At 41.6% G+C, this 26,504-nt stretch overlaps 2 protein-coding genes across 4 annotated transcripts; one reads left to right on the forward strand and one right to left on the reverse strand.

Annotated features, from left to right (window-relative positions):
• Window positions 1–670: 670 nt before the first annotated feature.
• EIF1AD (eukaryotic translation initiation factor 1A domain containing) lies at window positions 671–20,767 on the reverse strand. Of its 2 annotated transcripts, none has more exons than XM_075188716.1 (6): window positions 20,547–20,767; window positions 19,623–19,802; window positions 10,835–10,943; window positions 10,298–10,406; window positions 2,511–2,564; window positions 671–1,420 (listed from the first exon to the last, which is right to left on the reverse strand). In XM_075188716.1, the coding sequence occupies exons 2-6, from the start codon at window positions 19,707–19,709 to the stop codon at window positions 1,249–1,251; spliced, it is 531 nt and encodes a 176-aa protein (XP_075044817.1). In that variant the 5' UTR covers window positions 19,710–19,802; window positions 20,547–20,767; the 3' UTR covers window positions 671–1,248. The 2 variants fall into 2 exon arrangements, with proteins under 2 accessions (XP_075044817.1, XP_075044816.1); XM_075188715.1 differs by having other exon boundaries at window positions 671–1,423; window positions 20,547–20,749.
• On the forward strand, window positions 20,739–26,504 carry BANF1 (barrier to autointegration nuclear assembly factor 1). Of its 2 annotated transcripts, none has more exons than XM_075188717.1 (3): window positions 20,739–20,842; window positions 23,308–23,453; window positions 24,727–26,504. In XM_075188717.1, exons 2-3 carry the CDS (start codon window positions 23,328–23,330, stop codon window positions 24,871–24,873), a joined length of 273 nt encoding a protein of 90 aa, XP_075044818.1. In that variant the 5' UTR covers window positions 20,739–20,842; window positions 23,308–23,327; the 3' UTR covers window positions 24,874–26,504. The 2 variants fall into 2 exon arrangements, with proteins under 2 accessions (XP_075044818.1, XP_075044819.1); XM_075188718.1 differs by having other exon boundaries at window positions 20,739–20,823.

The raw sequence follows: 26,504 nt of genomic DNA on the forward strand, positions 1-26,504 counted from the left end.
TTTGTGTTAAAGTGCCTTTACTTCAGATCCACTTACTATACCCCATTATTTCAGTGTCCCCCAATGACAGGAAAAATCCTACTTCAGTTTATTTTAAAATGTGTTTGGGATGAATACTTTGTCTAGTCACTGTATATAATACATCCTAATAAACATTTATTGTTAATACATACTATTCTAAAACATATACAAAAAACTAAGGTCTCTGCAGGAGAGGAGGGGCATAGTAGGGGAGGAGTGGGTGAATTAAATAAGTGTAAGTGCCTAAACTACTAGTCCTACCTATTATACCCCAATGTCTCAGTGTTCCCAATGGTAGGAAAAATATACATTTTCTTTTTTATTCCCAATTACTTACTGATGTTGCAGTCAAAACCGGCTCAGTGACTTGTAATTATAACATCCAACAAAATAAATCTATCTTAAGTTCGCTAATGATACAGGTCTGAACATGTGAATTCTTATACCTCCCCATCCATTTCTTTAGTTCATTAATTTTATTGTCTACAAACCCAGAGAAAAGTAAATTAGTATTTATGATAATAGCTATGTAGGAACTAAGGAAAACCCAACCTCGAGTTGAGATCCTCACCCTTATATTTTCTCTTGTTTACATCACTAACAAAACCCTAGGCCATTGTTTGTATGAAGGTAATGGAGAAAACAAGAGTAACAATTTAGGCTTTTATTCAAGAACAAGTGAATACAGATCATTATCTTTTCTCAGTAAGTGTTCTAGTGTCCATGCTTTTGAAATAGACAGATCTATTAAGTCTGTAGTACTTTCTTCAGTCACAAGATTGAACAGACCATGTGAGCAGTATGGCCACCTCTGTTTCTGAAACCTGCATTCACAACCACACGAACACAGAGATACTATAGATAAAATACTGATGGTCTTCCAAAGCATGAATTTTTATCTCAAACTCCAATTCTATATTTTTATTTTAATCTGTAAAAGCCAGATGAAGATCAAATGCATTAGTCGAAAGTTCAAGCTTTATGTTCCTCAACAGTTTTGGGAATGCATAAAAAAAAATGTCCAAGACCTCAGGATAGAAACATATTAGCTTTCCATCAAAGCAGGCCTCAGTTGGTCAATGGATTGTCTCCTGAAAATTATGGAAGATAATCCAGCCTAGATATTGTTACAGCACGAAACAGAACAGCTCAATCTTGTCCCGTTTTAGGCACCAACGAGTCAGACGTTGACCTCTGAAAATGTTCCTCCATATTTATCCCACCACTTCATTCTTTCTCTCCTTCCTCACTTTTTTCTTCACTGTCTGATTCCTCTTCACTCTCCTCATAGTAAACACGGTTGGTGTTGACAAATAGGTCGCTGTCATCTTCTGAATCCGTATCACTTGTTTCTGTCCGAGACTTTTCACCAGCTGAGCTTTGTGCATCTGGCCCTTTGCTGCTGTAGTAGAAAGATAATTGATACTATAATCAGAGTGGATGTAAGGTGATGGTTATACATACATAAATAATTTTTTTGTGTATATTACACACTTACATTTGTAAAAGAGCAAACCTTGCCATGTCAGGTATATGTGACATACTTTGTGAGTACTGAGTGCAAAAATATGCAATCAAGACTATTTTAACAAATACATCTAAAATGGTGTAGCTATGTAAATATAAAAATAATAGCTTTACAAGCATAAATAGATTTCTCCTCTCAAGATAAATATCTTTGTTTAATTTTTGGGGGCTAAATGCCACACATGGCCTGTCTGGGGACTCTAATTAAAAGAACTGAAAGGGAAGAAAATGGAGAATAATTTAAAAATAAAACATAAATCAAAAAACAAATAAGCTATTGTACTGGGAATAAACTAATCTAGAATGTAAATGAAGTACATGGATTCTGATTTGATACATTTAGACATCAAGTCTTATTTGGGTACATGAAAACTCCAGCATATGCACCACATTTCAGCAACCATATATTAATGCGCCTGGGCTAAAAAAGAAGATATTTTATAAATTACAGTGCGGAGCCATTAGACACCACTTTCTTATTATATAGAAATTGTTATGCTAACAATTTTATGAATGCTTACTGTTTGATCTTTCTATGGCAGCCCTAATGAGAGCAAGATACTATGTGGAGCTGCTGGTTTTACTGGTCAACGCAGAAGTATATATTAAAACATGACTCTTCCATTAGGGTTTTTTTTTTTTTTTTTTTTTTTTACAATGGAAAGAACATTTCCTTTCGGATTTTAATGCACAGTCAATTTAAAGTGCTCTTTCCAGCCATATACTTTCCATTAGTATGTAAATTAATGCTGAAGAGTCTTTGCTGGCATAACAACTGGCATAAACTAATGTCTTGCCCTCTCACTCAGTGATCTCACAAGTTGCATACCCCAAGCTGTGCTGCCCTGCCCATAAACGAAGCCAGGAAATCCAACTGGTGGATGTCAGTAGGAAGATTAAAAATACATCAAAGCATCTTAATGCACATATTACAGAAGAAAAAACAAAACTCTAACTCATACCTCCTTTGTTCCTTGGCAAGATTTTCTGTGTCTTCTGTATTGAATCTCTGTGGCCTGAAAATGGTAAAATGAAAATAAATAAAAAGTTATACATATACATAGATCTATCTAGATCTCTCTAGATATCTATATAGCTTAATTAGTCAAGTAACCATTGTAGACAGCAGCTATTTATGTTTTTCTTTTGAAGCTTGTAGTCAGTGAATTAGTGGTATAGTGTGCGATATGTCATTCCTTTCAATGACTTTGATCCTTCTACAGGGTTGTTTAGCTGGTTCTTTGTACATATTACATGGTGCATCGAGTAATATTATTTCTAGTCCTATTTATTACCTTTATGATACCCATTATGTGCTCATTAAGGTAATTTTTTTTCTGACATTGACTTAAAAAGTTTCATTATTAAAACTGTACTACTGTATGTTTCTAAGCAACAGATTAGAACTACAAGACATTACGCTGCTTTGGCGTATTTCTGCATAAAATTATAAGAACAAATTAAATGTAATTTGACCTGTATATGTTCATGTATATGAAACGTGCACCCAAGATTACCAATATCCAAGTCCTAGGGCAGGCAGCTCAGGTGAATTACATGGAAGGGGTAAAGAGTCTCATAGACTCCTCTGCTTTACTGAAGAGAGGGCTTCTCCTGGCAACCAAGAGGAAGCAGCTTAGAGACTGGGCATGTTACAGTTGCCTATAATAAATAACAAAATAAAACGTCTAAAAAGGTGGAGTTTGCCTTTAAGGGGTGTCCGATGAGTCACAGCCAAAATGTAAGGCATTTTACAACTCCCCTTACATCAAACTTTTACAAGTGGTGGGGGGCCTCCTCTGGGAACCCTGGCTTTTCAGATGTAGATTGAACCACTGCTCAATGTTGAAGGAGCAGAGAAATCCAGACTGAAAGAGTGAGACATACATGTAATCAGGAGCTGGCTGTCATTTGAGTCATCTCTTGAATGACCTTCTGCTATCCAGCAACTCTATAGCAGAGAGCCCACCCCCCCTCCCCTTAGTACAAGTTGATGCTAGAAAGTCTAAATCTGCGTATGACAACACAAATTTTATTAAAAGCCAGAACACCTTAGTTAGAAAGGCCAAAAAGCTTTTATGTTAAAACTGGCTTTGCAGCTACGGTTTAAAGATGTGGATTCACTCCAAATATTAGATTTGCTGCGTTTTTAGAAATATTTAAAGTGCAAAGATTCCACAAGGAGAATGTAATGACCTGTCAGACATGCTACCATCTATCTCAACTTCCTAAATACTGTTATAACACAAACCTTGTTCAAGCCTACAATATATTTTGGCCATAGAATCTGCTTGCTGTATTTTACAGTACTTAAGTAAATATTTGAAAGATGTCACCACAATGGCCTTCCCCTGACAAATATGTTTTTTCTTTACAATGGAGTAAGAGAAGCCTAGGTTCTAATGGGACTCTATTTCTTTGACATTATTTATTATAGAATCCTGTACCGCTAGGTTGTGAAGATTTGGGACATTTTTGAAAAGCCAGATTTATCAAACTAAATGCACAATATTATTTAATAAGTTTGTAAAGCAGTTATCTGGAAGGCTCACTATTGCCATTTATTATATCTCCCCCCGCCTTTTAAAAAAAAGTGTCTGCAATATCCTAAACTTCTAGATTTATTACAATATAATGTGCACTTTTAATATGAGGTGCATGCATTTTTGTATGCATGTATGCATTACATAGCTCATGCGCAACTGTTTACAATGCAATTTTTCTTGTAGAAATGAGTCTACTGCTTTCATTTCTTTTGTGAAGCCAAGGTAATTGAGGTGGGAGAAATTCCCCAGAAATATGTGGTCGACTGTTAGGAACTCCCAAGCCAGTACAGTGAAACTCGGGGACTACTCTGAAGGCCCGGTGTTCGCTGGAGCCCCTAGTGGTGGGGACAGACTGGGCTGCGGGCCGACCGAGGGTCGAGTAACGTATACTGGCTTAAAGGAGTACCCAGGAGTGGAGTGATTAGCGGGCAGTAGTAAGAAGAATCCTAGGTCAAAGGGTCACAAGCACAGATGCAAAAATCTAGAGACAAGCGAAGGGTCAGACACACAGTCTAAGTCAAAATCCGAAATCCAGGCAAAAGGTCGAGGTCAGAAGAGAAGAGAAGGGTCACGGGTCCAAGAACAAGCAGGGGTCAAAACACGGGTAGTCAAATCCAAGGTAGCAGGAACCAAACGGATAGCACAAGCAGGCAGCAGGACTGAGGACAGAACGCTATAACTGGCAGTGAGGCTGCAGACCTCACTGCCTTAAATGTACAGATGAGCCAGAGTCTAGCTCTGAAAATACTTCCAGGAGCTGATTAATGAATTAATCACAGTCTAATAGCCAGCAGGCTATTAGATCTCTCTGCGCACGCGCCCAGCTGTCCCCTGTTGCCGGGACGCAGCGCTACACTGCTGGGCGTCCGGCCGTTGCCTCAGCAATGGTCGGGAGTTAGAAGGAAGTGACGTCCCGGTCGTCATGGTGACGGCCGGGACGCTGGGGCAGGCAGGAAGTGAGCCGCGGCGGCGGTGAGTACCGCCGCGGCTCGTGACAGTACCCCCCCTTGAGGAGGGGTTAAGGAACCCTGACATCCAGGCTTAGTGGGAAACTTCCTAAAAAATTCTTTAATGAGTCTTCCAGCGTGTAGACGTCTGTGGTATCCAAGAACGTTCCTCAGGGCCATAACCCTTCCAATGAACGAGGAATTGAACTTGACTTTGAACCCTCCTAGAATCAAGGATTTTTTCAATAGCATATTCGTGGTTTCCGTTCACCATCAGAGGCCTGGGCCTGTTAGAGAGGGACCGATTAAACTTGCTGGGAGCAGCGACTTTCTTCAGAAGCGAACAATGAAAGGTCGCAGGTATTTTTAAGGAAGTGGGTAGTTTCAATCTAAATGCCACTGGATTCATTTTCCTCTCAATTGGAAACGGTCCAATGTATCGGGGCCCCAGCTTCCTACAAGGTTGCCGCAGCTTGATGTTCCGTATGGATAACCAAACGTGATCCCCCACTTTCAATGAACAGGGTCTACGGTGACGGTCAGCGAAGATCTTGGATTTTCGGGAAGCTTGACCTAGTGCAGCGTGCACCTTTTTCCAGACGGACCTTAGCGTGGCCGTAAAAGCAGGCGTTCCGGAATCCCCACAGGGAACAGTAGTAGAGAATGAATTGGATTTTGGGTGAAACCCGAAGTTGCAGAAAAACGGGGATGTGTGAATAGTGGAATGGCAAGAATTATTGTACGCGAATTCTGCCCAGGGCAAAAGAGAGGACCAATTATCGTGAAATTTAGACACATAAATGCGCAAAAACTGTTCCAGAGCTTGGTTCGTCCTCTCTGTCTGTCCATTCGACTGAGAATGATATGCTGAGGACAGACCGATAGAGAACCCGATGGACTTACAAAAGGCTTTCCAAAACCGGGCCATAAACTGGGATCCTTGATCTGATACTATATTTTCAGGAGTCCCATGAAGACGAAAAATATGCGTCAAAAACAAGGTGGCCATGGTCCTGGCATCCGGTAACTTGGGCAAAGATATAAAATGTGCCATCTTACTGAAGCGATCGACAACTACCAGGATGGTGTTATGTCCTGCGGATACTGGTAGATCAACAATGAAATCCATCGACAGATGGGTCCAAGGCCTGCTCGGCGCCGGCAAGGGTAACAATAGTCCAGAAGGACGGTTCCTATCGGTCTTGTTTTTAGCACACTCAGGACAAGCCCGAACATAATTCTCCACATCGTCTGACAAAGTGGGCCACCACAACCAACGAGAAAGAACCTCAATAGTCCGGATTCCCTGATGGCCAGGAAAGCGGTTGTTGTGGCCTTCAATGAGAACAGATTTCCTTAAATGGACGGGGACAAATAATTTTTTGACCGGTGTCTGAACTGGAGCGATTCTCTGGAAGCGCCGGATAGTTGCTCCTAGATCCTGGGTGAGTCCAAGATGAACAGCAGTTGTAGGAACAATAGACAACGGGTCCGGAGACAGAGGATGATGGGCCAAAAAACTTCGAGACAAGGAATCGGCCTTAGTATTTTTAGAATCTGGACGGAATGAAATAATGAAATTAAATCTGGTGAAAAATAAGGCCCAGCGGGCCTGCCTAGGATTCAGAGTTTTAGCGGTCTGAATGTTTTGGAGGTTTTTATGGTCCGTGAAGATGGTGATGGTATGAGTAGCTCCCTCTAACCAATGTCGCCATTCCGCCAGTGCCAACTTAATGGCCAACAATTCACGATTGCCGACATCATAATTACATTTCGGCAGATAATTTTTTTTTAGAAAAGGATGCACAAGGATGTAATTTTTTGCTCCTTGGGTCTTTCTGAGAAAGGATAGCGCCAGCACCGATATCAGAAGCGTCCACCTCTACAATGAACGGAAGTTCCGGGTCAGGATGTCTCAGCACTGGAGCAGAAATGAAAGCAGCTTTGAGTGCCGAGAAACTCGCCAATGCCTCCGAAGGCTACTTTGCTGGGTTAGCTCCCTTTCGAGTGAGAGCAGTGATAGGAGCCACTAATGAGGAAAAAGAATCAATAAACCTACGGTAATAATTTGCGAATCCGAAGAACCTCTGGATCGCCTTTAGATTAGTAGGGAGGACCCAATCCTGGATTGCTCGAACTTTGGCAGGGTCCATTGCGAATCCTGAGGAGATGATATATCCCAGGAATGACACGGTGGCCACCTCAAATTCACATTTCTCCGTTTTTGCATACAGGTGATGTTCCAGTAATTTCAGCAGAACTTGGCGAACATGCTGACGGTGCTGAAGTAAAGACTCCGAGTAGATTAAAATATCATCCAGATACACAACTACTGTTTTACCCAGGAACTCTCGTAAAACGTCGTTGATCAGGTCCTGGAAAACCGCCGGAGCGTTGCATAACCCGAATGGCATCACGAGATATTCATAATGTCCCGACTGGGTATTGAAGGCAGTCTTCCATTCATCCCCTTTCTTGATTCGAATAAGATTGTAAGCCCCTCTGAGGTCAATCTTCGAAAATATAGTGGCAGATTTTAATTGATCAAACAACACCGAAATTAATGGTAATGGGTACAAATTCTTAATAGTGATGTTATTCAGTCCACGGAAATCAATACATGGTCTAAGACTGCCATCTTTTTTTGACACAAAAAAGCAACCTGCGCCTACGGGAGATTTAGAAGGACGTATGAATCCTTTTTTCAGGTTTTCATCCACGTATAGCTCCATGGCCTGAGTCTCTGGAATGGACAAGGAGTATAAACGCCCTTTGGGCAACTTGGAACCCGGGACTAAATCAATGGCAGTCATATTCTCGATGTGGTGGAATGGAATCAGCTTTTCTTTTGCAGAACACATCAGAGAAGTCCATGTAGGGTACCGGCAACAAGTCTGGACTAGGCTGTAAGATTCTAAGTGGCAGGGTCAAGCAAGACGTGGAACACTCGGGACTCCAACGAGTAATCTCTTCACTTTTCCAGTTCATAAGGGGATTATGACTGCGAAGCCAGGGATACCCCAATATCAAAGGAGCAGAGGGACAACTAATAAGATAGGAGAGCTCCTCTGTATGGAGAACTCCTACAGACAACCGAACCATTGGAGTCCTAGCAAGAATCCTTCCCCCAGGCAAGGGGTTACCATCCAAACCACATGTGGTGATGCTTGATCCTAACTTGATATGCGGAATATCAAGCGTCTGAGCCAAATGTATATCCAGGAAATTACCAGCCGCACCACTGTCAAGAAAAGCTTTCAGGTCCATGGATCTCCCACGGAAAGTTAGACGTCCAGGGACTAAAAGAATTTTCTGAAGAGGTAATTTGAAGACCCAAGCGCACCTCTTCACCTGCGCTTAGGCTTTGGAGTTTCCCGGCTTATTGGGACATGAGCGAACTAAGTGGCCTGGTTGACCACAATACATACACAGGCCTAGTGAGCGTCTTCTGGAGCGCTCCTCCGGAGGCAAGCAGTAGGCGCCCAATTGCATGGGTTCAGAGGAATCGGCCAAAGTGTTATCGGAGCTAGTGAAAACGTCCATCGGAACAGAGGACTCCCGTTCAGCCTTCCTCTCTCTGATCCGACAATCAATTTTTATAACAAGTTGCATCAAGTTCTCCAGCGTGTCGGATATCGGATACTGGACTAAGGAATCCTTAATCTGCTCGGTAAGTCCTAAGCAAAATTGACTTCGCAATGCTGGGTCGTTCCAGGCGCTATCAGTGGACCATCGCCGAAATTCCGCACAATACTCTTCCGCTGAGCGACGTCCTTGCCTTAGCGTTCGGAGATGAGCCTCAGCTGAGGCTACCCTGTCCGGGTCATCGTACAATAACCCCAGAGCTTGAAAGAAGGCATTTACTGACTGCAAGGCTGGGCTTGTTGAAGGCAAGGAGAAAGCCCAAGACTGAGGATCACCCTGGAGTAAAGAGATGATGATCCCTACCCTTTGTTGTTCGGAACCGGAGGAACGTGGTTTCAAACGGAAGTACAACTTGCAGCTCTCTTTGAAATTACGGAAGGCTGGCCTGCTTCCAGAGAATCGGTCAGGCAAATTCATTTTAGGCTCTGGTGTGTCACCAGCGGGAACTTGCTGGAGCTGCAGGTCTCTAGAAGCCCCTTCTTGGACTGCCAGGCGCTGGGATAAATTCTGCACCACTTGAGAAACTGCCTGTATCTGGTTGGCCAGAATCTGGGCTGGGGACAAATTCGACTCCTCGCTGTCCATGGCCATATGATACCAATCTTCCTAGGCCGGTTATAATGTTAGGAACTCCCAAGCCAGTACATTGAAACTCGGGGACTACTCTGAAGGCCCGGTGTTCGCTGGAGCCCCTAGTGGTGGGGACAGACTGGGCTGCGGGCCGACCGAGGGTCGAGTAACGTATACTGGCTTAAAGGAGTACCCAGGAGTGGAGTGATTAGCGGGCAGTAGTAAGAAGAATCCTAGGTCAAAGGGTCACAAGCACAGATGCAAAAATCCAGAGACAAGCGAAGGGTCAGACACACAGGCAGAGAAGCAAAATCCGAAATCCAGGCAAAAGGTCGAGGTCAGAAGAGAAGAGAAGGGTCACAGGTCCAAGAACAAGCAGGGGTCAAAACACGGGTAGTCAAATCCAAGGTAGCAGGAACCAAACTGATAGCACAAGCAGGCAGCAGGACTGAGGACAGAACGCTATAACCGGCAGTGAGGCTGCAGACCTCACTGCCTTAAATGTACAGATGAGCTAGAGTCTAGCTCTGAAAATACTTCCAGGAGCTGATTAATGAATTAATCACAGTCTAATAGCCAGCAGGCTATTAGATCTCTCTGCGCACGCGCCCAGCTGTCCCCTGTTGCCGGGACACGGCACTACACTGCTGGGCGTCCGGCCGTTGCCTCAGCAACGGTCGGGAGTTAGAAGGAAGTGACGTCCCGGTCGTCATGGTGGCGGCCGGGACGCTGGGGCAGGCAGGAAGCGAGCCGCGGCGGCTGTGAGTACCGCCGCGGCTCGTGACATTGACAAAGCTCTTTTTTATATATATATATATATATATATATATATATATATATATATATATATATATATATATATATATATATATATATATATATATATATACCTCCCTATTTAACATGATTGTGCTAACACAAGCACACCCTCATTTCCTTTCACATCCCTTCCTTCAGGATTACAGGACTGTCTGGTAAAACATTACATAAAAATACACAAAACAAAGCTTGTACCACCCACCCCCAAATTAAATATCTTACCAGAGACCCTCTTTCTGCAGAAGACGTTGGTGATCCTTATATATGATAAAATATATCTCTGCTTTCACCTTCTCTCCTTCCGCAATTGGATCAACAATAAGAAAATCTCCTAAATGGAAAAAAAATTGGGTAGTTGTTGTGAAGTTATCGCATATCATGGGCAAGTGAAGTAGTAAGTAGTAGTAATCTAGTAAACAAGAATAAACACCGATTCCCTATGTAGTCAAACAATTCAACACACTTGCAGGTGTCAGATTCAGGTGAGAGAAATAGAAAAATGCTCTACACACACACACACACACACACACACACACACACTAACTTGCTAACAGTTCGCAAAAAATAAATACTGAATATAGGCAGGAAACTGATAAATCCACCGCCTGTTTTTGGCTCTGCTTTCTAGTTTTAGGACAGGATTATAAAACACAGGTACAATTCATATTCAACATAGTGATAAAGACTTACTGTACAACATGCATACATTGCACATTGCCCCATAAACCTGGATATCTAGTATTTACAGATTTGTATTACCTCTCTTGATCCAAATGTTCTTTCTGAATTTTGTGGGCATACTGGCTAAAAACCTTTCTCCTTCAGCAGTCTCAATTTCATGAAGATTATTGCCAGGGCTTCCTAAAACCTAATGAAAGCGAAATTTAGCAGAACATAGCAAAATTGGTCATTCACCGTTGTATAAATCAACAGAGTCTAGGGGGTAAATGTATTAATGTCCGGATTCTTCAACTCCGGCAAGTTTGTCGTCTTCAGCGCTTAAATTTAAAGCGGCGCTGCCTTGTAAAGAGAAACTTCCCTTTACAAGGCCGCGCCGCTTTAAATTTAAGCGCTGAAGACGCCGAACTCGCCGGAGTTGAAGAATCCGGACATTAATACATTTACCCCTAGAAGTGCTTTATAAATTAAAATATAGGTGCCTAGGTTTATAAAGATGCAAGGGCATATGTCTTTTGTCCCCTAAATAGGAAAATAAAGTTCAGTAATGAAGATTTTCTACAAAACAATCTCCACATTTTACTGCTGGGCACACAAATAAGTTTTGAATGTAGCTATTCAACTGAATTGTACCCCCTTTTTTTTTTTTAGATATGTTTTGCGTTCGCTAAGTAAGGTTGTCATTTGGAACTTTTCTGAAATAAGTCTTTTCCGTTGCATCCTCTATAAGAGCACCACCAATGAGATCCCATCTATCTATTGGTGCAGGAATTTAAAAAAAAAAAAAAAAAAAAAGTCCTTCCCCACCACATCAGTGTTTTTCTTGTCTCTGACTCAGGTGGACAGGTGATAGCGAGTTAATATGTTTGTTTTTTTGGGAGGGTTTCCCAATTGGATTCTCATGTCTATGTATAAATGTTTCCTACCGCTAAACTTCATGTGGAGGCATTGCTGACAAGGGGGTAAAAACACAAAAAAGAAAAATAATATGGGGTCTCTGAGGCAGTTGGTAAAGTCTACTTAAGTGCTGTAACACTTCTGAAGGCCATTTACAAAAAACAAAACAATAACAAACACAAAAACAAATTTGAAAACTAACTAAGGTCTCAATATTAACTCCTGAGAGATTGTGGATTCTATAGGCTGTAGTGATATGCACTCAAAACCTGTAAGGTTACAGCAGAGTATAACACTAGTACTGTGAGTGGCACATGACAGTTTCTGGTAAGAACATGTCTGTTATATCTTGAATTTTACTTATTAGGTTATAGTTTACCAGAACATTAATCAGTTTAGTCTAGGGGCTAGATTTACTAAGCTGCAGGTTTGAAAAAGTGGGGATGTTGCCCAATAGCAACCAATCAGATTCTAGCTTTCATTTACTTAGTACCTTCTACAAAATGATAGCTAGAATCTGATTGGTTGCTATAGGCAACATCCCCACTTTTTCAAACCCACAGCTTAGTAAATCTAGCCCTAGGTCACTTTCAGGATACAGATGGTATAAAGACAGGGAGCTTCAACTTCTGTCATTCAAGTTTGGGGAAACATGGTTCTGAGAATGAGAATTTGGATGGTTCTCCCCCTCTCACTCTCTGTCTGAATTAGTAGAGAGGTTATTGTTCCTCTCATTCTAGGCAGTTGTTGAGCCCTATTTTCTTTTTTTTTTTTGCTATTACCGCTGGAAAATCTTAAAAATAAATAAATCGATTTCTCTTACTCCATTGGGGGACACTGCGAGACATTGGGGTATAGTAGGTGGGATTAGGACTTTAGGCATTTAGACTTGTTTTTCCTCCCATACTATGCCCCTCCTCTCCTGTAGCCTCAGTTTTGTCTAACCAAGCGTCAAAAGGAAAAAGGGAGCCCTGCGGGCCTAGAAGAATGTTATTTTTTTTTAATTTTTTTATTCACACAACAGAACTACAGAGCAAGGGAGGGTGCGCAGTGTCCCCCAATGGAGTAAGAAAAATCCATTTTACGGTGAGTAAATCTTCTTTTCTCTTTCCTACCATTGGGGGACACTGAGACATTGGGGACATACCAAAGCTGCCTCTAAGGGAGGGAATGCACTGGAACTGCTGCACGCAACACTCTACGGCCGAAGCTTGCATTCGCTGATGCAAAGCCCTGCAACCTATAGAACTTCGCAAAGGTGTGGACAGATGACAAAGTTGCCGCCTTGCATAGCTGCTCCGCCGAAGCTACGTGGCGGGCTGTCTATGATGCGGCCACAGCTCTGGTAGAGTGAGCCTTTAATGAAACCGGGACCGGTTGAGACGCCTGGACGTAAGCTAGAGAAAGAGTTGACCTAATCCAGCGGGCAAGAGACTGCTTAGAGGCTGGCCAACCCCGCTTCTGCGCATTATAAAGTACAAACAGGAGGGCCCGAACCATGTCCAGCAACAGAAACTCGTCATTAGCAGAAGAGGAAGAAGATGAAAGGCGGAAAGTCGGAACCACAATCTCCTCATTTAAGTGGAACCTAGATACCACCTTCGGGACACAGGACCGCTCTATCCTCGTGAAAAATTAAGGGAGAATTGCATGAGAGTGTTGCCAAATCGGAAACCCTACAAGCAGACGAGATCGCCAGTAATAACACCGTCTTCTAAGTAAGATGGCGTAAATCCACGGACTCCAGTGGTTCGAATGGAGCATGGGCAAGTGTGTTGAGCACCAAATGGAGATCCCAAGGCTTCAGTGGGTGAATGAAGGGGGGCTGCACATGCAAGAACCCCCTGCAAGATGGTCTGAACATCCCTAAAAGAGCTAGTTTTCGTTGAAAATAGATGGCAAACGCTGAGTCAGAGCCCTTTATTGAGGCCGGCCTGCAGAAAAGACAGCAACCAAGGGAGGCTAAACCTGGAAGTGTGAAGGCTGTGGGACTCACACCAAAGAATGTATGCCTTCCATACTCGATGGTATATAGCCGAGGACACCTTCCTGGCCCTAATAAGGGTACCGATGACCTCCTGTGAGAAACCCCTGGCCTTAAAAATTAGGGTTTCAAAAGCCACGCCGTCAAAGCTAGACGATCTAAAGAGTGGCAAAGAAGAGGACCCTGAGCGAGAAGACCTGGTTGCATTGGCAGATGGAAGGGGAGCTGCTGCCACCATCTTCAGAATGTCTGAAAACCATACCTTGCATGGCCAATGAGAGGCTACCAGAATGGCGGACACCCGTTCTATTTTAACTTTTTTAGCACCCGCGAGAGCATGGGTATTGGCGGGAACAGGTAAATCAGTTGAAAGTGCCATGAGACTGTCATGGCATCTACGAACTCTGCTTGAGGATCCCGAGACTTTGAGCAAAATCGGAGAAGCTGATAATTTAGCCTGGATGCTATGAGATCGATCTCCGGCATTGCCCAGCGCTTCACCAGGAGAGCAAAGACCTGTCTGTTGAGAGTCCATTCACCTGGGTGGACCCTCTGCCTGCTAAAAAAAAAAAAAATCGGCCTCCTAATTCTCCACGTCCGGAATGTAAATGGCTGATATATTGGGAACATGGCGCTCCGCCCATACCATGATCCTGGCCGTTTCCTGGCCCCTGCGTGTTCCTCTCTGGTGGTTTAGATATGCTACAGCCGTGGCATTGTCCGACTGGATCTGAAGAAGCTTTCCTGACAGAATTCTCTGTGCCCGAGTCAACGTCTTATACACTGCTCTGAGCTCTAGGACATTGATAGGGAGGGTAGACTCCTGGCGTGAACAGAGACCCTGGAATCTCCGATATCTCTGAGATCCTGTTACCCCTCCCCAACCTAACAAACTGACATCTGTCGTAACCAAGGTCCAAGTCCAAGCTCGAAGAGACTGGCCCTTCTCCAGATTCTGCTTGGATAGCCACCACACAAGGGAAAGGCGAGTGAGATTAGACAGGCAGATGATTTGACTGTCTAGATGCACATGGGAACCTGACCATTTCTGAAGAATCTCCAGTTGCACCGTGCGAGAGTGAAACTGTGCAAACAGCACTGCCTCGAATGCCATGATCATCGTCCCTTGCAGTTTCATGCAACTGAGAAGGGAGACCCGTTTCTGCTTTAGGAGGGTCCTGCACAAGAGAATGAGGGCCTTGTTGTCCGGTAAGAATACTCTCTGAGTCACTGTGTCGAACAAGAGGCCCAGGAATTGCATTCGCTGTTGCGGAATGAGTGAACACTTGGACAAATTTAGAACCCACCCATGTGCCTCCAGAAACTGTATGTGTTGAAATAAAAGGGACGCTGAAGGTGCCTTCAGACGGAGATTGTCTAGATAGTGAACTATCATGACTCCCCTCTGGCGCAGAAGGCCCGCCATAATAGCCATGATCTTGGTGGATACACGGGGAGGGATGGACGCTAGGCCGAAAGGAGGTGCCCTGAACTGAAAATGTGAGTTTCCTACTGTAATGCAGAGGAGGCAATGTTGACCCCTCCATAGACACATGTAGGTAGGCATCCTTGATGTATATGGGGGCCAGAAACTCTCCCTGTTCCATTCCGATGATGACCGTCTGAAGGGACTCCATTCGGAATTTTTGCGGTATTACTTGCTTGTTGAGAGACTGCAGATTTAAAATTGGACAAAATGATCCGTCCTGTTTCGGCACCAGGAAGAGGCTGGAATAAAACCACTGACCTCTCTCGTGCAATGGGACGGGGACAATCACCCCGGCTGCCAGCAGATTTTGGATTGCCTCCTGAAGTGCTCCGTGTCTGAGGGGACAAAGGGGGGTTGCTCTGGTGAAGAACCTGCGTGGTGGGAACTGGACTAGGTCTATGACATAGCTTCGAGACACAATTCCCCGTGTCCAAACGTCTGTGGTGGATGTGCACCACTGATCCTGGAATCGAAGAAGACGTGCCCCCACCACAGAATCCCCTGGGGAAAGATGGTCACACAGCAGACTTGTCGCCTACCTCTGCTATACACTCCCCTGGGAGCATAAGACTGACCTCTGGCAAAAGCATGAAAAGACCGTAAACTTCCTTGACGAGGTCTATTGGAACCCATGGGTAGAGCACTGCTTTTCCCTCCTGTGGCCACCTGAATGACCTGCTCTAACCCTGACCCAAAGGGAGTAACCCCATCAAATGGCAAACGCCTCTAGAGCTCGCTTTGAATCAGCGTCCGCTGTCTAAGAACGTAACCATAAGGTACGATGAGCTGCGATATGAGGGCAGAGAATCTGGCATTGACAGACATAGCTTCCCATTTAATGGAGTCCTCTGATGGAAGCGGGTAAAAAGATTTAAATCTGCCCAGCATCATAAACTGTTTATTTGGCCTCTGCCATGCGTCAGATACCATCTCCATCATCTGAGGGGATGGTGGAAAAGCAGACACCTACGCCTTAGTCTTTTTAAACAGGGAGAACCCTGAAGGAGCTGTGGTTCAGCAAAACCTAAGGAATGTCCGATACCCAGAATGAGGCTATCTACATTCTGGACAGGAGTAGAATCTACTGAGCTGAGCGAGTCATCCTCCTGCAGATCAAAGTCTACTTCACCCTCCTCTTCAGAGATGCATCAGAGATTATTCTCTTGGCCCTGTGTGATGCAGTAAGCAGGGGTTCCTCCTCCTGAACTGATTGGGATTGTGAAGATGTGCCTGCGTCCACTAGTGAACGTGTGGAAGTTTGTAAAAAAGAAACCTCACGTACCTCTGCGGCTCGCATCATCGCTCGGGTGAGCTCCACCATGGCTGTTGTCAGTGACTTAGCCCAGGGTGGTTCTTCCATGACTGCTGCCCCCCGCGCTGGTGCACGTCGCACTTGGATTTCAGCTTCGCATGCAGTGCAGCGAGCATCCTGGTTAGGCTTTGAGAAAGTCCTAGTTTGATTCGGAGGGAACACGTCAGCTGTGAACTGTGCAATCATACCGAGCTCAGTGTGGTCTCGGCTTTGGATTATTCACCTTTTTTACAAACTGAATTATTTACCTGCATTTCGGGACTCTTAGGGGCGTTTGGAGCAATGTATACCTACAATCATCAGCACAAGAGAGGCCACTCGATATTTGGAATAACAAATCCCCTTCATGACAAGCGGTGCAATCAGCACATACATCGGCATTTTAAGGGCTTTCCAGAGTGATCTGCACTGAAAACTATAAGCACTTGTGAGGTATATATCTACGGAACATACAGGTAATCCACTTCAACGTGGTTAAATCAACCAGAGTCTCTACAATCCCTCCGGAGGGTTCGTGATACAGCTAAGAGACTTTGTACCAGTTCTGCTTCACGTGTGTGTGTGTGTGTGTATATGTATGTATGTATGTATGTATGTATGTATGTATGTATGTATGTATGTATATATATATATATATATATATATATATATATATGTATGTATATATATATATATATATATATATATTCTCATTACAAAAACGGCCTTTCAATCTGAAGGAAAGGCTCACTATACACTTACAAATCTCTTCTGTGATATTCTGAGTAAATTGGAAGCCAAAACGATAGTTGGGCTATTTCTTCTCCCTAAACTGGACTTTGATTTCCCACAAAGGAATTGCTAAAAGCAAATACAAAATTATTTTTAAAACGGACTACATATTTTTTATTTTTTGGTTTACTTTTACCAATTTTTATTTTTGTTTTTTTATGAATCAATAGAACCCGGGCTTCTATGTTAAATCTGTTGAATTTCACGTGAATTTATTTAATTGGTCATATTGCATGCAAGATCAATTTATTGGAAAGGTTATTGTACAACTTTAACTGTGACATTTTAGTTTTGTTTTTTTATTTGTAGAACAGTGTTTCAAGTCAATACGTGTTATAATTAAACAATTTAACTTTTTATATATTTCTATTCTTTAACTCACAACCATCTGTATCTAGTAGGCTATCCAGCGCTCTTTTGTCTTTTTGCAAAATCCTGGTTAGGCGGTCTAACAGATAATTTAGCATTACATTTGGCACAGGTATAATGCAGTGCAGACATAGCAGATGAGCCCTTGTTTTTGGACATCCCCTTCTCAGACATATTTAAAATGTATACAGATTAAATGCAATATACACCGTAAAAGAATAAAAAACTGTATTCTTAACGAATAGAAAGGTCTGAGAACTAGAGTCTGACTACAAAGGCAGCGGATCTTATCAGGTTTTAATACCAGTAAAGTCGTTGTAAATACACTAATTCCAAGACACTGAACAATAGTCCTTATTGTGTAAACAGCCTAGTAAAGTAATACAATCGCTTGTAAAAATTACAATAAGAGTACAACGATACCAGTAGAGGAGAAGCAGAGCAGAGGAGCAACGTGCAGCACGATGAACTCAGTGTTCACAATGAAAGATGGCCGCTTCCGCGATAGGAAGTAGGGAGGATGCACTTTCTAGAGACCTCCCTAAAAATGACTGCCTCCATGCAACGCTGACGCTGATGCCTTTGTTTGGCGATCAGCGTGCACTAGCTGATATAGAAGAGACCCACACGTGATAACACATTGCCCAGGTGCGTGTGCTCTATTAAAACAACAGAATTGCTTCCCTACTGAGCGCGATCGTTGACTCTGATCCCCCGTTGCTCGTGTCTAGGGGCAGAGATATGCTGCCGGCATGTAAAGCGGGCGGATGGGGAGGAGAGCCCGATACAGCTTCACTCCCATCCACCTAACGTACTGGGGCCGTGGCAGTCTAAATGGCTGAAAGAAAATCTATTTTCTGTCCCCTGGAAGGAACTGACCCTTCTACTATAGAGGGTAGCAGCTCTTTAAAAATTTGGCCTCTATAGCTCGTTTCTAGGGGTATTACCGACTGCGGTGCCAGGAAGGGAGACAAAGCTGTCTCTCACCTGTGCCGGGACCCAGAGTGAACAGAGCTGGAGTCCTATTCACTCCTCTAGGTCTTAAGTTTGAGTCCCGCGCTGCACCTAAATAGAGAATAAAATAAAAACATGAAGAAAGTAAAACTAATACAAGTATAAGCAGGAGCCTATACCAAAGTGACCTATCTCCTAAGGCCCTTAAAAAAAACTAAGGCTACAGGAGAGGAGGGGCATAGTAGGGAAGGAAAAACAAGTCTAAGTGCCTAAACTCCTGGTCCCACCTACTATACCCCAATGTCTCGCAGTGTCCCCAATGGTAGAAGAGAAAATATTGGATACTCCTACTGGAAAAAAGGTTCAGGGCTTGGTAAATGGTTTAAGTTATTTTGCTGTTCTATTCACTTGAGCCCCTGAGATTATGTCTCCGGCAAGGCAGAATCAGACAAGCTTCCTGACATGATTGTAAATACTATGCAGTTATTTGTATGGAGTGCGCAATATAATTCGCCGGAGGGCACATATTCTATGTCATCAGTCATTTTAGATGAAAAAGAACAGAGGCTGGCTATGGTGTTCTTCAATGGGATTGCTTATAGAAAGTCTGCTGTGGGGTAGGAAAATAACGTCAATATTTCAGGGGTAGGACCTCTTCTCTAGGGCAACAGCCCTGAAATATTGCATTGGATACCTCAGCTCTTGGGTTAAATATATTCCAAAGGGAGAGCTTCAATTTATGTTTCTGCATTGTGATTTTTTATTTTTCTTATATTTAAACTTGTAGATATGGTGGTGGTCTATCTTGAGTAAATATGACATTGAGTATGCCTTGGACTGTTAATGGGGGTGGGGATCCCATGATTACAGTTTTATCTCAAATATCTTCTGCTACGCTCCTGAAATTTTACATCAATATTTGTACACCATCAGTAGATACTTTTCATACGCTAACCAGTATTATAGTTATAGTAGTCCTTTAAAATAAAGTGATAAATTGTATTAATAACCAACTGCCTATACAAATAGCAGCAAGAGAAAAAGTAAAGAATCACTTCTGATTGCAGTTACAAACCGTATAAACAGCACTTACCCTCACTATGCGCTGATTCTCAGTAGGTTGAACATAATCCAGGAGAACTTCTTTCACCACATGTTTTCTTTTGGTTGCTTTTGACATTGTATATGTTTGGAATGTAACAGTAAAGTATATTCACAAATTTTCTCAGGAACTTGAAAACATTGCAGTCTTTGACTCATCTGTGGGTTTACACTGAAACATAAAGCATCAGATTTACTTGTGACATGTACATCTTAGTATATAGTCCAAAAACATTTCCAATCAGACATGACATAATTAGGTGAATCTCTATGAAGATTACAATCCGTATGAATGGTAATAATAGTAATGGTAATATGGGTACACAAACAGACAGGGACCTCTGTCAGTTTATTAATGTACATTCTTGCTTTGTTATCTGTTTGTTCATAATTGTAAAGCACTTACAAGTGGGTTGGCACTTTAAAAAAAAAAAAAGAGCTTTATTACATTAGGTTAAGTGCCACAGATTGCATATAGTCAGCCAAAAAGCAGCCCGGGAAAGGGGGAGCACAGGGCTCAACTCGGCAGCCTATTAGGAACATTTTACAGGACAAAAAGTGCAGGTGACCCACTACAGGGCCGGTCTGGGGAAAGGATGCCAATCCTGCTTAAGAAAGATAAGGAGGTGGTTTATGAATTTGATAAGCTTGCCTAAGGAGAGGAGTTATAGGAGAATGCTTTAAGTTTTGTAGGAGGGAGGGAACTCCACAGAGTGGGTGCAGTAGAAGTCCTGTGACCGGGAATGGGAGCAAGTAATGAATGTGGATGAGAGGTGCATTTGCATGTCTGAAATATGGTACAGACCAACAACATAAATCATGGTACTTTCTGTATAAAGCAGTGATACGGATCTGTAATTACACACGTGGTGGAGCTGATGCGCGTGTCTAAATACAAAGCATGGACTTCTCTCACCTGTCACTTCCTAGATATGGCTGCAAACACAGTTACACTGCAACTGGAGAACAAACATGGAGGCGACGCGCTTTTCTATGACGTTATTACTCCGAGGTCTGAGTTGTGTGTACGGCAATAATTGGAGTCTTTCGGTGGCTATATTGTGGAATACAAACATGGCTGCGCCCACACAGTACCATGTGATGAATACGAGTTTCCGGATCCTCCGTGTCACAGTAACTAATAAGGGCTCTCCGGAAGTGTCCCTGTAGCTGTGCAGCCACTTGGCGGGAAGGTAAATTACCGACACACAGGTCAGTTAGTACTAATAGTATACGTACAGCGTAGTTACTAAAACAGATATCGCTGGCTGTTTCGTCTACTTTAGAAATTTGTTTCTGTAGTCTATGCTTATCTTAATTGGCATCTGGGATTCCCTGGAACCACTCCCTTCCCTGACCCATAAATGTGCATTCTTTCTCTATGTCCTGTACTCGGCAGCAAGTCATGTAGCTGATACTAAACGTCCCCTGCATGAGTCAGCCAGCTATGTGCATGACATGTACACACCCTGCCAGCAGTGCTCACCAGGGGATTACAAACAGAAAGGGATCATTATCACACGTTTTTCAATTTCATAATTTTCTGATCACATTGAGATAGGAGTGATAACTATCTATTTAACCTGGGATTAATTATTCGTTCATCCCAGGTTATTGCTATTGTGGGAATGATCGTAATTGCTCTAAAAAGGCTCAGACTGGCAGCTATGAGTGGATTTTCAACAAATGGATGAAAACAGTTCATATAATTGTAGCTGTCAAACTTGTAAAGTGTCACAACTTTTATCTCATTTTTACTACCAAAAATGTATTACTACACTGGAGGTAAATATCTTTGTTTAGAAGAACTTTCCCCCCCACCATTTGTCTGGCAGTTTACCTCTGGTGTGCGTAGAAGCAGGATCCACACAAAACCACCTGTACCATATTAAATTCACACTACATTTGCAAAAACCCAACCCAGATCCACACAAACGCACCTCAATCTGGTTGGATCCACACCGGGGGGGGGGTCTATGTATCAAGCCACTTTTTCACTTAAAAGATGCGGAACCAGCTGTTTCCGCGTCTTTTAAGTATATTTGCTATGCATTAACTGCCTAACAGATTTCAAAGATATCTCCGTTTAGGCTAATACTGTGCAACATCGCAGTAGCCATGAATTAATATGGGGACTGCGACATTCTGCAATGCATAAAGTTTTGATAAGCTTTACATTGTGCAGACAGGTAACGTCATCTCAGGATGGCGTTACCTGTCAATTTCTAGGGGATTCTGCTGAAGCCTCTCTGGCTCCGCAGAATCAGATATAGTGAAAGTTCTGTGCACATGCGCACAGCACTTCCTGCTATCACCGGAAGTGCTAAATAAATAGGAAAAAGTGGTCGCATCACAGGGGCCAGTTCGCCGGTGCTCCCAGAGTAGCCCTTGCATAGTGCATCTTAGCAGTACATGAATACGCATCACTGCGATGTGCAGCATGTTTAGTACTTATTAATGCTTTTTCATTGTCTAGTCATAACAGTGCCCTTATTCTCAGTCTGTAGTATTCCAAGCAGTAAAATTACATGTTGATCAGACATAAAATTTGTATTGAAAAGTATCTAGTTGTTACTTACTGTCCTAGATGTCCACTTGCAGGAGACAAACATGAACAGCAAAATGGTGGAATTATTTAGAAAGGCACAAGCCGATTGTAGACTTCTAAGTTGACATACTGTGGAAAGGGTTTTGTGATATTCACAAATATATATGCAAAACAAATCCTAAACAAAATACTCAATGGGGGTGTATTCAATTGTCGGCGGAAATGCCCAAAATCCTGCGGTCCGTGCACGATTACCGTTATTATGGTAATCGTGCGCGGAAAAACAGTTAATACGGTAATTCACTCGCTGGATTTTACCGTATTAACTGTAATAGTTTTAACGCCGCAGGACTTTTTAACAATTGAATACTCCCCATAGTATTTTGAAAAAACATTTAATCTTACAAATTGTAATAAAAACAAAAACACTTATAAGCTATACTTTGACAATCATTCTGTTTTCTAATTTGACCTCTGCAAATAATAAATGACATGTGCAGAATATTTTACACAGTGAAAACACACTCTAAAACTGAATACATTTTTTGCGAAATATGTATGACCCTTGTTATCTAGTGAAAATTATTGTTGTCAAATACTGTTTCATTTCCTTTCCTTGTATACTTGTGAAGGATACAAGTAACATGTTTGTTAGGCTTATCAGTCCTTTAAAACAAAACCTGGGAACATACATGTACCATGTTTGATGCTTTTGAAAGCTTATCTGTAAATAAACATTCTAATATAATACAGTTTGGACACAAATCTTGTGAAAAGTAATTTAGCTGAAGTGGAATTTTTTTAGCTGCTGAATATAGTTAATATTAATAGTATAGTCAGAAAGGGTCAAAGGTCTCAGTTTTACAATATCATTGTGTTCATGTAGAAACAACATCACTACTAGAAGACATGAGATATTAAATTAAATTTTCTCTGTTAAAAGCTTAAAACAAGCTGAGTGAAAAGCTACAAAAAGCAAATGGAACAGTTTAATTTATAATTATTTGCACGTAATACTATTTGTATCATGATCATATTTGCATTTAATAGATCTTTTTGTTATAACCAACCTTTGATTGGTTATAACAAAAGTTTTCTTACTTTTGCGTTTATGCTCTAATTTTTTTAGGATTTCCAAAGCTAGTAAACATGTCGTCCACGTCACAAAAGCATCGGGACTTTGTGGCAGAGCCCATGGGAGAGAAGACAGTTCAATGTGTTGCTGGTATTGGTGATGTACTGGGACAAAGGCTTGCCGACAGAGGCTTTGACAAGGTAAACAAATCTAAAGTAGTGTATATTTATGCAACATTAGAATCTTATTGGAAAAACAAGTTTTTTTTCCTGTTTTTAAACCATGTATTCAAGAATCTCTGATCACAAAAATGCAAGGAAACAAGGTTTGGTTGTAATCACAGTTAAATGCAAAACCAGAAAAACATGAACAATTTCAACTATGTAGAGAAATGAACTAGCAGCAAGAGCAAAATATGTAGTATGTATTAACTGGGCTGGTCGTCACAGAGAAGGGATGGTGAGCCATAATTGTACATGAGGTAGCCGAACAAAATATGGGCTTGTGAGAGGGAGGAACTAATGGTTCAGGAGAAGAAGTATTGCGCCATTGGCGTGCAGAGAGTCAGTTGTGAGTAGACTACATGTATAGCCAAGGGGCCCAGATTTGATGAAATTCAAGCAAGTGGTAAGTATTTTTTTTTGCATCCTAGCTACGAACAAAATATAGGATTTCGGCAAAGAATCATGACGAGGGAGGGGCTGATTAGTCTATTTCCAGGATATAGCTTAGACATTAGGCAGCAGGAAGAACACGGGAGGCAAGCTTACCTCTTGTAGGACTGTAACAATTTTGACATGTTTAATGTATTAATCTCTTTGATACCTTAGGAAGAAATCTTCCTAAACAATGTCAAAGTACAGACAATGCTACAATAGTGGCTTACTTATCCAAAAATGAAGAAGGCTAATACTCTGACAAATGGCAATAGAGGAGAACACACAGTAAGATTCAGCCCCCCTCTTAAAAGTTACATTTAATTGTGATTCTAGGCTCCTCAGCAGAACAGGGCTTCTAACAATGAAAGCGGTATTTCAGATGATTTTCCACCAAATAGTTTGAGATTAAGGAAACTGGTGATCTATTTGAGAAGAATCAAAATGCAAAGATACCACTTTCCTCACCCATATCCCTACCACAATCCAGTTTGTATAATTGTGCCTAAATTGTTGTAATGAAGTTCTTTAGTGAAGTATGGGGAGGGCTTTGAAACTCTGCTTCCTGATTTTTGACAAATTTAATAGTAGTGTTTTAAAGACCAACAAAATACAGTGGAAGTGCCTGTGAATGCAAGCTGGATTCGGTTATTGACTGTAGAATTATTTGATTATATTAGAAGTTATACTTTGATCTTATGGAGAAAGTAATGTGTAAATTATAGAGATTGTGATTTGAAATCTTAAAGTGAATACTACATGTTTTAAAAAAAAAAAAATTGTCCTAATTTAGCACCTGTTAATTTCCCTTTTCCAGGCCTTCATTCTCTTAGGTCAATTCCTTGTGCTGAGGAAGGACGAAGAGCTTTTTAAGGATTGGTTAAAGGACATCTGTGGGGCGAATGCAAAACAAGCTCGTGATTGTTCAGGCTGTCTGAAAGAATGGTGTGATGCTTTCATGTAAAACTGGCACTCCAGTTTTCATTGCCTTCCCAAACCAAGCTTCCTAACTCCATGGCCAAACACCAAGGTCCTGCTTAGAGTATCTAAGTCTAAGCTTTTGGCTGGGACATTTTGCTACATTGGACAAATGTATTAGTTTGATCTATCCAGAAACAACAGTCACCCCCTTGCTCCATGTTTTAGCAATATGCCTATCATATTACAAGAGTATCCCCTCCCCCCAATATTCCCATTATACACCAAATAATGAGATGGGATTTTTTATTTTGAAGAATATCATTGATAAATCTTTTAACTTACCATTGATTTTGAAGAATAGATCACTTAAATTCTCATTTTAAAAAAAATGGTCATGCTATCCAGGTACATGCATTTTGTAAGTTATGAAAATATTAACTATACAAATTTCAGATTGCTTTGCGTATCCTATGTGCATGTATGGTGTTCTGAAGAAATACCCTTTTCTTGTACATTGTATGCTGTATAATATCAAATCTGTTTTTTTCTAAACACCTTATATGCACGTTGGGCAAGATAAGCTGAGTGCATTTATGTTTAGTCCTAAATAGTTTGACTAAAATGTGGATTTTAACTGACAGTTATTAAGTATAAAGAATGCCATTGGCTTTTTGGGTCCTGTATATGCTGGTGTGAAATTGGTGCTGTAGATTCTTGTTTAACTAATGTTTTATTCAACTCTTTTATGACATGTGATTCTCCATTTTTACGTGTGCATATATAGTATTTGCCCCATAAAATTTAACTTCTGAAAAGCAACTTTTTAAACATTTAAGAACACACCTTTAAGAACACTAAACTGAGTTTTTGGTTTTGTTCTGTATATACTGAGTACTAGAACAGCAAACAATTTAATTCCAGACGTCCTCTCTGAATATCATGCCCCATTTTAATTATTGCATGTGATACATGTAAGGTTTTAAAATTTAGTTGAGTAGAGGAGTTAATGCACAAGGGAACTCTCATTGAAAGATTTGAAATGCAACTGAGCCAAGACTGATCACCTTCACTAATTCTAAGGGATTTTTTTTCCCCTAATGTTTTCAGGTAAAACTGATCAATTTCCTCTTCGTTGCCATGGTGACATTGTTTAAAGCTCAGTCATGTCTGTTAAATTTTAAATGCAGACTTTGGACTTCAAGGTCGTTCTTGGACTGATATAGATCAAAATAATATTTCAAGAAAGATTCTGCAGAATTGTCAGCAAGCTGTTTTATGATTGTGGAAATATAGAATATTATAATCTCTGTAATTTCAACATTTTACATTTGGCTTAAGAGCATGTTTTAATTTGTGGTTTCATGTGAAGGAATGCGTGAAAACTGTTGGGAAAATTACCCCCAAAACAAAATGCATTTACATCAAGTGGCCTAGTTCCTTTTGAATACAGTTGGAAAGGAACCAAGAAACATGGAGCTTTTTTTTTTTTTAACTTCATATTATTATTTGGCCACCACTATTTCCAAGTAGTTTTTATGTAGTTACCAGCTTCGAACCACAAAGTGGAAACACACCCTTAAGATGTATTTGTCTGATATTCCAGATTGAGTGCAATCGCCTCAAAATATTACCTCTATTATGTTTGGCTTTAACATTAAAGAATAGAAAATACCA

Source organism: Mixophyes fleayi, chromosome 10 (genome assembly GCF_038048845.1).
Source record: "Mixophyes fleayi isolate aMixFle1 chromosome 10, aMixFle1.hap1, whole genome shotgun sequence".
NCBI lineage: Eukaryota > Metazoa > Chordata > Amphibia > Anura > Limnodynastidae > Mixophyes > Mixophyes fleayi.